At 36.3% G+C, this 10916-nt stretch overlaps 1 protein-coding gene across 1 annotated transcript in view; it reads right to left on the bottom strand.

Annotated features, from left to right (window-relative positions):
* The window catches only part of ASB4 (ankyrin repeat and SOCS box containing 4), a 53392-nt gene that overhangs the window by 38021 nt on the left and 4455 nt on the right, over positions 1 to 10916 (bottom strand). Inside the window, exon 2 of the mRNA XM_006911918.1 lies at positions 3273 to 3572. Coding sequence (XP_006911980.1) covers positions 3273 to 3572 — 300 coding nt within the window. The remainder of the gene's footprint in view (positions 1 to 3272; positions 3573 to 10916) is intronic.

The following is a 10916-nucleotide window of genomic DNA, read 5'->3' as shown; positions in this document are numbered from 1 at the left end:
TGTCAACATATGTGCTATCATCTTTTGTATCTTTATTAATGTAATAAACTATAACATAGCATCCATTATTTTAATTGACGATTTACAGATTACCAATGCAGGTGATCATTGTTATCGCCACCTTATACCATACTAATCTGGCTTCAACACCTACCATTTCACCAAAACTATTTTTGTCAGTGTCACTTAATCTAATGAACATCTAATTAAATCTCTCAGTAGCTATCAGTATAGCTGACCACTCTCTCCTTCTTGAACCACCTCTTTCTTAGTCCCTGTGATGTCAAAGATGCTCTTGGGTTTTCTCCAATTTCAATTTTCAATCTATTTTACTCTCATTTCTTGGCTCTTCTACATTCTGTTAATGTCTAAATGTAAGAATTTATCAGGGCTTGGCTCTAGGTTCTCTTTTCTCTCTCTGCGCTATTTATACAGGTGATTACATTGATTTCCTTAACTTCAAATACAATCTACAAGTCAACAATTCCTAAACTTACAGCTTTAGTTCAGAGCTCTTTTCTGAAATCCATATTTTTATGTCAAGCACTCACTCCTAGATTAGAACTGATCCATGTACTCAGGGCTCCTGGAACCATTTCCAGATTAGTAAGAGACCATTTACTGAGTACTTTCAATGTGCCAAGCATTGTCTTAATATAAAGACTTAATATAAAGCTACAGCAATTAAGGCAGTGGAGCCTTAGCAATTATATAGATGGATGGATGGATGGATGGATAGATAGATAGATAGATAGATAGATAGATAGATAGATAGATAGAGTGATCCCATACATATTTGGCCAGTTGATGTTTGACAAAGATGAAGGGTAATTCTATGGTGAAAGAATAATCTTTTCAATAAATTATGTCAAAATAATTGGACATCTAAATGCAAAAAAGATGAACCTCAACCCTTACCTCATGCTATGTACAAACTATAACTCAAAATAAATGAATCAAAGACATAAAAGTAAAACTTGAAATTATAAACTTTAAAAAGAAAAGATCAGAGAAAGTCTTTGTTACTTGGATTAGTCAAAGATTTCTTAGCTAGAACACAAAAAACTCAACCTATAAGAGATAAAAATTGATTAATTGAATTTATCAAAATTAAATACTTCTGATCTTTTAAAGACACTTTTAAGAAAATGAAAAGCCAAAGAATGAATGAAAATATTTGCAAACCATATATTTGATAATGGGTTAGCATCCAAAAGATATAAAGAACTCTCACAAATCAATGAGAAAAAAAGAACAATATTTTTCTTTTTAAAAAAGGAACAAAAGATATGAAGAGACATTTCACCAAAGTGAATATACATCTGGCAAATAAATAACACAAAAACACTCAATAATCTTGGTTTTTGGAGGATTCAAATTAAAATCATAATGAGATACTATTATATACCTACTAGAATGGCTGGAATATTTTTTTTTAATATGACATTAACAAGTTCTGGTAAGGGTAGAGAGCAACTGGAACTCTTATATATTGCTGGTGGAAATGAAAATAAAATGGTACAACCACTTTGGAAAACGGTTTGGTAGTTTCTTATAAATTAACCATATGACATATCATCCCACTTCTAGATATTTACCAAGAGAAATGAAAACATGCTCACACAAGAAACTATGCAAATGTTTGTATCAGCTTTTTTTCAAAATTGTCCAAAACTAGAAATAATCCAAATACCCTTCTACTGGGGAGTGGATAAACTATGTTACATCTATACAAGGAATTCTACTCAGCAATAGGAGGTCTAATTTACTGGTCAATAGCAACCACTTGGATGAATCTCAAATGCATTATGCTAAATGGGAGAAACAAGACTCAAAAGGCTATATAGTGTATAATTTAATTTATATGACATTCTGAAAAAGACAAAACTGTAGGGACAGAAAACAGATCAGTGGTTGCTGGGGGGTGGGGATGAGGGTGAGGGGATTAACTATGAAAGGCATCAAGGAACTTTTTGAGATGATTGTGGTGGTGATGGTTTCACAACTTCATGTTTCTAAAACACAGTGAATTTTAATGTGTATAAACTATATTTCGTACGATGACTTTAAAAAAACTTATATAAAGATCTTTCCCACATACACGTTTCTTCCTTAAGTTTCCCCATCGTAAAAAAAAAAGAATGGCCGCACTATCCACTCATTTTCTAAAGCCGGAAACCTACAATTCTTGAAACTTCCTTTTTCTTTACCCCATCCTTCTCCAAATCACATATTACATATTACAAACTCATCTTCTATCCAAGTTCACCCCTCAGTGCTAATCATCATCCCTAATCAACTATGCTACTGCGATAACTTCTCAGATGGTCTCCCAGCTTCCATTCTTGGCCTCCTCCAACCCAATTTCCATATAACTTCAGAATGATAATTTTAAATGAAAATTAAATCATGTCATTTTCGTGCTTAAAACTTTTCAGTGGCCTTATTTTTAAACTCCATCCTTGGCCTCCAGCAGGCCATGTATGGTCTAACACTTCCAGTGTCATCTTGTGACCCTCCCTTCTACCCTCCTGTCCTTCCCACCCCACCCCACAACCATGACTCTTGCCTCACTGGCCTTCTTCCATTTCTTGTATATTCCAAATTGGTTTCTCTCCTAGCAACTTTGTGCTTGCTCTTCCCTAGACTTAGACTCTCCTTTTTCCTAATGGTCAGTAACTTCTCATTATAAAGGTTCGGCTTACATATCATATCTTCAGAGAAGTCTTATACATTTTATAACAAATCACTAGTAACATTCTCTTTCATAGTGTTTTGTTTTGCTCTTTTCCCAATTTGCAATTTTATATTTATGAATTTATTTTGTTAATATTTATCTCACTTCCTTGAAGGCAGAAACTATTTTCTCTTTTTCACTTACTTCACATATTACCTGACATGTTGTAAGAGTGAAATAAATATTTGTTAAATGTGTAAATTAACAGGCCTCCTCAATTAAAAAATAATAATATGATTCCAATGAGCTCATCACTGAATGACCTAGGCCAATATAACATTATCTATCTATCTATCTATCTATCTATCTATCTATCTATCTATCTATCTATCTATCCTCTATCTATTATCTATCTATCTATCTATCTATCTATCTATCTATCTATCTATCTATCTATCATCATCTGTATGTGTATTTTGGGGGCCCCCTGGATTAGGCTTAATGCATGGGGATACCTACTACCTTGAAATAAGTAAGTATTCAAAACCATGAGTGTGCAAGTAGATGACAGTGTCCGTTACCCAGACAAGCTTACCTCTCCAAACCAATTGCTTGGCACAGAGAATGGAGCTTGGAGTTGTACAAAAGTGTAAAGCTGTGTGTCCACTTAAGGAGTAGCAATTGAGCTTTGCTCCATGGTCACAAAGGATCTTAACACAGTCCAAGTTGGCCATTTCACAAGCCACATGAAGAGGGGTTTTTCCGTTGGGTCTACAGTTGATGGTAGCATTGTGGTCCAGCAGCACCAGGAGACACTCCACGTGACCAAACAAGACAGAGAGATGCAGGCCTGTTGCCCATGAAGACTTTAATTTATAACTAGGCAACCAATAACCTGAAAAAAGAAAGAGAAAGAACTTTTAACTTCTTGGTCTAAGATTTCTGCGTTTTGTGACAATTTTTACAAAGTATTTTACTTTGGTCGCATGTATAAAATTGGAGGAGGGAATGATTTAGAGGTTGTAAACTAGTAGCTGATGGAGTACAAATGTTTAGTTAAGTATTGTATTTGGTCGTACATATATGGGACAGGTGCTCTTGAGGTCTTACTGTCTCTACTAGTCTCTATTATATTGTTCTTTTATTTACTTTATCTTCCTGGCTCTCCCAAGCATTTGAGTTTGAGACTTTCATTTATGCGATTGCATATTATTTTATATGGCGAGTTACATGAGGCTCATATTAAAGGATATTTTTAAACTTCTGATCAGTGTCTGGAATGATGCCAAAGGTGTTAAACAAGCTTATAACATTTATTCCATCACAGTTCTTATTTCTCTGTAGTTGTTGCGATTGTCGTCATTCTAAGGTGTGAATATACTCGATGTCTTTAAAAAATTTAAAGATTTTATTTGCCTGTTTGTTAGTTTATATAATACTTTTTTTCAAAGAAGAATTTAAGGCAACTTAAAGCCAAGATTTTATTTGCCTGTTTGTTAGTTTATATAATACTTTTTTTCAAAGAAGAATTTAAGGCAACTCACAAATTTTACATTAGACTTTTTAATGATCTAGAAAATAAGGGCAAGGAAGAAAATAAGGTAGGAAAATAAAAGGAAGTCAAGGGTAAGATAGGTACACAAAATACATACTCTGGCTAATAAACTAGAACTGTGTTGCAAATTTGCCTTTGAACTTCCTAGCAGGAAATAAACAGGAAACATGATATATTACACAATTAACTATGCCCACAAGCTATACACAAATTAGTTGGTCAGGAGAAGCATAGTTGTTCCTAGAACTGAGATCTTAAATAAAGTTTTCCCATTAGTTATTGAAAATATTTTTCTCTCTCTTTCTCTCTCTCTCTCATCTCTCCTTTTTCCTTCTGAACTCTGACTTCCAAACAGTGAACTAGTCCTGTTTATCCAAGTCTTCAATGATTGCCATATTTGACAAGCTGTAACAAAAATAACTTTATAAACCTTCTTTCAATGTCAATACCTAGAGCCTGGCACTGAGCTCACTATGAGTAGGGAATGGAAAATAGGTACAGAAAGATGAAATATTGATGATGAAATAAAGATGCAGAGATAGCTCAACAGCTTAGAATAGACTCTAGGGGTAAACAACAAAATAAATTTTAAAATGTATAAATCAGAGGTTTGCTTTGAGGTTATAAAAACTCCGCTATATAAGTACAAGGTAAGCAGGATATGGTTTAATGGTAATTTATTTGTGAAAAGACCTGAGGATTTGAGTTGGCAGTAATCTCAAAGGGAGCCAAGAGTGAGACGGAGCTGCCAAAAAGTTAATACACTCTTAAGCTACATTAATAAAAGTGCAGTGCCCAGAATAAGAGAAGTAAAAGTTGTATTCTTCACTGATTAGATGAGGTCAGAATAAATCTAGAATGTTGCAAATATTTCTAGGCACCAATGGTGGTTATCAGGAAGGAACTTAGAGGATGATGACCACATTAAAAGTGGTTCTGGTGATCAGGTATTAACATTATCTCATTTAAGTGAAAAACAGTATACATGTGCCACTCCTGGGTGTCTATCTGACAAGTATAATCACTCATGTGTGAAATGCCCTATGAGGGACATTGTATTGCACAACTCCCAAGAACACCATTTGCATTGAACTCTGTGAAGTATATGAAATTCCCAGGAGTTATGAATCCTGGCAACCTGGCCTGTGGAAAGAACATGCACTACACTACAGCATTATTCTTAATGGTTAACAGAAACAACCTCGATCTCTATCAATAAGAGTCTGTATAAATAAATATGGTACATTCATACAATCAAATACTATAGAGCCATTATAAAGAAGGGGGCAGCTCTATGTATACTGATATGGAAAAAATCTCAACACATATTATTGAAAGAGAGAAGCAGGGAGCTGAACAGTATGCATAATATGCTATCATATGTGAATATATTTATAAACACCCAGAACAAGAAACTGATTATAGTGGTCGCCTCCAAAAACTGGAGGCTGGGAGACGAGGAAATAGATTTACTTGTCCTTGAATGCCTCCTTTGAGCTTTAAAATTTAGTACCTTGCACATGTATTATTATTTATAAAAATAAGTAAAGTCGAATTATTGTCCCCCTGTCCACAGGGGAAAAATAATTTAAAGAGGCCATTTATAGGGTCATGCACAATGCTCATTAATCCTGAGGGAATGAATGAACCCAACCTAAAGTTTATTTTTCTGCAGCCTACCCTCTAACCTAGACAGACAGACAGACAGACAGACAGACAGACAGACAGACACACACACACACACACACACACACACACACACACACACACTTCAATTTCTTCATCCCATTAGATTTAGAGGGTTATTTTGCTTTCTCTTCCTCCCAACCTTTCCACTCTCCAAAAGTCTGTTGTTTGTTTCAAAAGAAATCCAAAGTTAATCCATACTAAGGTCTAATGACCCGCAGATGGTTTAAAGTGTGACCCTTGTAAAATCATCTGAACTTATGTAGAAATCTATATTCAGCAAATAGAATTAAATTCTAAGATGCTAATTCTAGATTGTAGACACAGAAAAGGGAAGGTATTTGGTGATATGGACTTTTCCTGGCAGAGACAAATAGTATCACAGATAGCCTGGGCTGGGGAGTATCAACCCCATGCCTCTAACGTGTGTGTGCGCGCACGCGTAAGTAGAAATGCATACACAATATATGTGTATATATCCATTTATACATCTCTATTTAGCTATGTACATTGAATCTGTGTTCCAAGCAGAGTTGTTAAGCTATATGCAACCTACTTTTGATAATGAATGAATCACATTTAACGCCAATATTTAAACAGTCATTTTAATACTCAGACTTTCTCAACAAGCAATTTGCAAAGACAGTCTCTTCTAACTGTCTTGCTAAAAAGCTGGTTCCAGATCTGAAAATCAAGTGTGTTTTGCCTGCCGATTAGCAGCAAAGATTAGGCAGCTCTGTGCAGTCACTGATTAGAAACTCATGCGTGCTTCTGCAATGGGAAGAAAAATGATCTCAGAAAGGAAGCAGCAGAGAGCTGATTAAGAAAACACCATTTTGATGTAAAATCAAAGACACACAGAATGTTAACGCTGGAGGGAAGATTATCCAGTCCAAGTCTTTCATTTTCCAGATGAGAAAACTGCCACTTTTTCAGCCTGCTAGAGCCATAAGTCTCCTGCCTCAGCCCAAGCTAATGGACTCAGGATATCTGCAATGCAGGGTTTCCATCTGTCTTTGTCTTTGTAAAAGCAGAATAGGTTTAGCACCAATCCTGCTTCACAAATCATGAGAAAGAAAAGAAGATTCCCAATTCACCTATAATATGTTACATTTCTGATATAAACATGCATTTGCTCATTGATTTTTAAAATTCCTCCTAAATTCCAAATAGCACCTAGAGAATCTTTCCTGCTCATTTATTACATGAATCAGTAGTCATCCTTGGCCTCTGAGTCAATTTCATTTTCATCTCCTGTAATCATTATAATTAACTGGTAAATCAGGCTGAGAGAATGCTATGCCCTGGAATTCAGCCAATCCCCTGAATGGAGTTGTGCCTACATCTCACTTCACCTAGAGGGGAATGTGTGTAGGTGGGTAGAAGCAAGACACTTTGTCTGGTGCTCCCAGAGGCTTGAATGAAGAAACAGGAAGAGGACAGGTTGGCAGATATGGATCAGGGTCTGCTGAAGTATATCCTGAAGCTGGGTCGCAGAACTTTGGTGATGGTATCGGGGAAACGGTTCTGGATAATTCAACCCTGACCATAGCAGGAAAGCCTGTTGCAGAGAGAGGAGCAGCCCATAGCCCAGAGGCCCCCCGCACACAACCACCATCTTAAAATAAGACTGCGGCCACAGGTCGCTGTGTACTAAGTGTAGATATGAGCAAGGGTGTCCTTTCACCGTGCTTGAGGTAGAGCCTGTCTTTAAATACCGCGCTCATGCAGCTCCTATTAACATACTTGTGTTTATGTTAATATGTCAAGAGATCTGAATCTGTCTTCTAAAATAAAACCACCAACAGTCACAGCATGACAGAAATACGATTAACTTAGCAGGCAGATTCATTTTTTACACTCTCCCTTCTTTCAACAGTAGAATTGTCCCAGAGCTTCAGAACCTAGATGTGATGTATTTTTCACATTGGTCTCTCAAAGGGACCCCTCTGCTCACTTCTGCAGAGGCCGGCTGCCCTTTCACTCTGTGCTCAGACTGCACAAAGGACGGGATGAAGCAGAACCTGGGAACAAAGCCCTTGGGGATGGGGAGCGAAGAAGCCACTGCCTCCTCCTAATGTAAACCACTCACACTCTCTCCAGGTCTCCTCCCTTATGCAGAGACGGCTCCTTGCAGAAGACCTCTGCTTGAACGAAGACCTTCACTGAAGAGAAGAAAAGAGAAGAGAAGAGAAGAGAAGAGAAGAGAAGAGAAGAGAAGAGAAGAGAAGAGAAGAGAAGAGAAGAGAAGAGAAGAGAAGAGAAGAGAAGAGAAGACAGATTCTTTCTCCTATGCAGAAATCCCACAGAAAACTCTCAAATCCAGGCCACACCAATGTGAATTTATCCTATCTACAGTTACTTTTTATCTTCCTGCGACCATGACACATAATTTGTGTATATAATTTCCCCTTCATAACTTTGGAGATTAGCAGCATCACAGGATTTAGAGAGGATGTTGACAAAGCTGTCACTTTACAAATGAGGATAAATATCTTGCAGAGATTAAGTAGCATAAAGTGCCCATGGTTGCATAACTAGTACACACATGTCAACTCAAACTCTGGTCTCCCCCAAATCTTTAAGTAGCCGTTGATGATCTGAAAGCTATATGTAGTTCACTTTCAAACCAATATCACTTGTAGGCAAAAGCTCTAAAGGGATTTTAGAAGTTTTACCCTTATGAAAATATGCAGACTTATTCTGTGGGTGTGTTTAATTTAAATTGGAAACCAAAGAGAGATGCCTGAGTAGCTGAGTAGAAAGCCCCCTGGCTCAGGAAATCTGGTCGGGGCAATGTGTTTGGGTCATCTTTTGGAAGAAAGAGTGATCCTGCTCCAGTGTTTGGGGGGATGTACACATCTCTGGTAAACCTTCAGTTAAGCCTGGGCTTTGCTACAGTTATCAGCTATAATGTTATCTGAGTCCAAAGAACCCACACCCGAGAAGCCTCTGTTTTTACAGCCAAAGGTTACACACATTGCTCATGGCTGGATTAGCAGACATTTGCTCTACCCGTGTCCATGTATTTACTCAGTCCTGGAGGATTATAGACTGCAGCACAATTCTTGACTATTTGTTAATAGCTAATATTTTCAGGATAAATCTCAGAGTTTTCCCAGGAGAAGAAAAATAAGTAAGGTTGACATGTAAAATTAAAAAAAAAAAGTTTGAACATCAAGGAAGGGAAAAAAACCCTAAAATGATGATAAATAAGCATGAGAGCAAATTTCTGGCAAAGAGGAAAATTAGGCGAAAAAGAGATTATTCATTAAGAGAGTGGAAATAAGAGCTTTCAAGATATTTCGATGGCAGGTGCTACCTAGTAAAGGAGATAAAGTACTTGCCAGAAACTTTTCCGGTGAAATCCTTCATTGGTTATTTTAATTAAAAATATGACTACCAACCAAAGAACCTGTGGCTCTGGGCCATAAGCAAGATACTTAAAGTACATTACATTGATTTTAAAAAGACTTTGAATAACCTTGCTGAGGAGGGAATTTCATCCCAAAGAGGTCAGTATGATATTCTGCCCGTATCAATAACAAGAGAAGACTCACACATCTGAAGGAGAATCAAGGTATGTAGATGGAAAATCCTTTGGAAACAGTTTTATGGATATTCATGGTGTTAGTATGCTGAAAACCAATCTGAATAGTTTTGTGTTTTCTTGGAGACTCTGCTTTCTTCCTAAATACTACAGGCTTGGCTCTCCAAACTTTATATCATCGACATCCCTGGACTATTCAACTATTTGTTGCATTTGGCAGTTAAAAGATTTTTCCCTTATTTAACTTTTCCTCACGTCATTCCCATTTCAAAGTGTTCAACTGGTAGATGTAATTTTGCTTACTTGTTTTTGATTTTAAGGCCCATATCTCTGCCATTCTCTAAGAGATCTCTTGAATGCCATTTAGAATGTTTTTAACATTTGCTTTACAAAGTGTGAGAGGTTTTTTAAATTAATAAAATATGATTTTTATCTGAACATTTGATTATGAAGTTTAAAATAACTTTAAAAAATAAAGTGAAATTTCTCTAACTTTAAGAATCATTATTAGGTGCCAAACTAACCCACAGTTAGAACCTGGAAGCTGGTTTCTAAATCTGCCTGTATTACACATGTAAGAGAAGCTGTTCAATGAGATGGGGAAGCAGAAGTGAATTTCCAGACGCCCTGTTCTACCTTCCTCACAAAATCTATATTTTATATTTGCTTAAGAGGTCAACTTTTGATTACTGGTGTACCAATTAGATTGTGGATTTGGGGGAGCAATATTAAGATCCCAAGTTGATTTCTTCATCAATAAAGTTCTGAGTTGCTTTTCCGAAAATTATAAACTGACTTTCATACTGGCTTAGACATACTATCTTTAGGGGAAAAAATGTGGTCACTCTTAGAAATCCTGTAAAAAGTGCTATGATATGTCCTAAAAAAAGTAAGAATGCTTTGGGATTAATTGTACCACTGTTGATTTTCTGCAGGACAATCAAATGTTGAATGTTGATTACACTATTAATTACACAAGAAAATTTAAGGAACCTTGGTATCTGTTATAGGTTTTATACATTGTCTTGCTTATTAAGCCAAAAATTACTGAAACCTGAAAATGCCACACTTTAAAAGTAAACAGATGATGTTCTAGTTCTTCATCTAGATGCTGGTTACATAGGCTTGTTTATTTTGTGAAAATTAATCAAGCTGCATACTTAGGATTTGTACACTTTTCTGGGTTGAGCTTTTCAAAAGTGCTTTAAAAAATCCAAAACTAATGCATAACAATTCTACGTACAAGAAATCCGCTGTAATTTCAAAAAGCCTCACAAAGTTAAATCCAGCCACATACCCTTCAAGGCCACATAAAAAAGGGGTCTCATTCCTTAGAATTATTCAAAAAGAAACTAACTCACACTAACTAACTAACTAACTAACTAACTAACTAACTAACTAACTAACTAACTATTATAGCCTGCTCAGCTGTTCTCTAGGAATTCCTT

Source organism: Pteropus alecto, unplaced genomic scaffold (genome assembly GCF_000325575.1).
Source record: "Pteropus alecto unplaced genomic scaffold, ASM32557v1 scaffold21, whole genome shotgun sequence".
Taxonomy (NCBI): Eukaryota; Metazoa; Chordata; class Mammalia; order Chiroptera; family Pteropodidae; genus Pteropus; species Pteropus alecto.
This window is presented reverse-complemented; position numbering and strand designations above follow the sequence as displayed.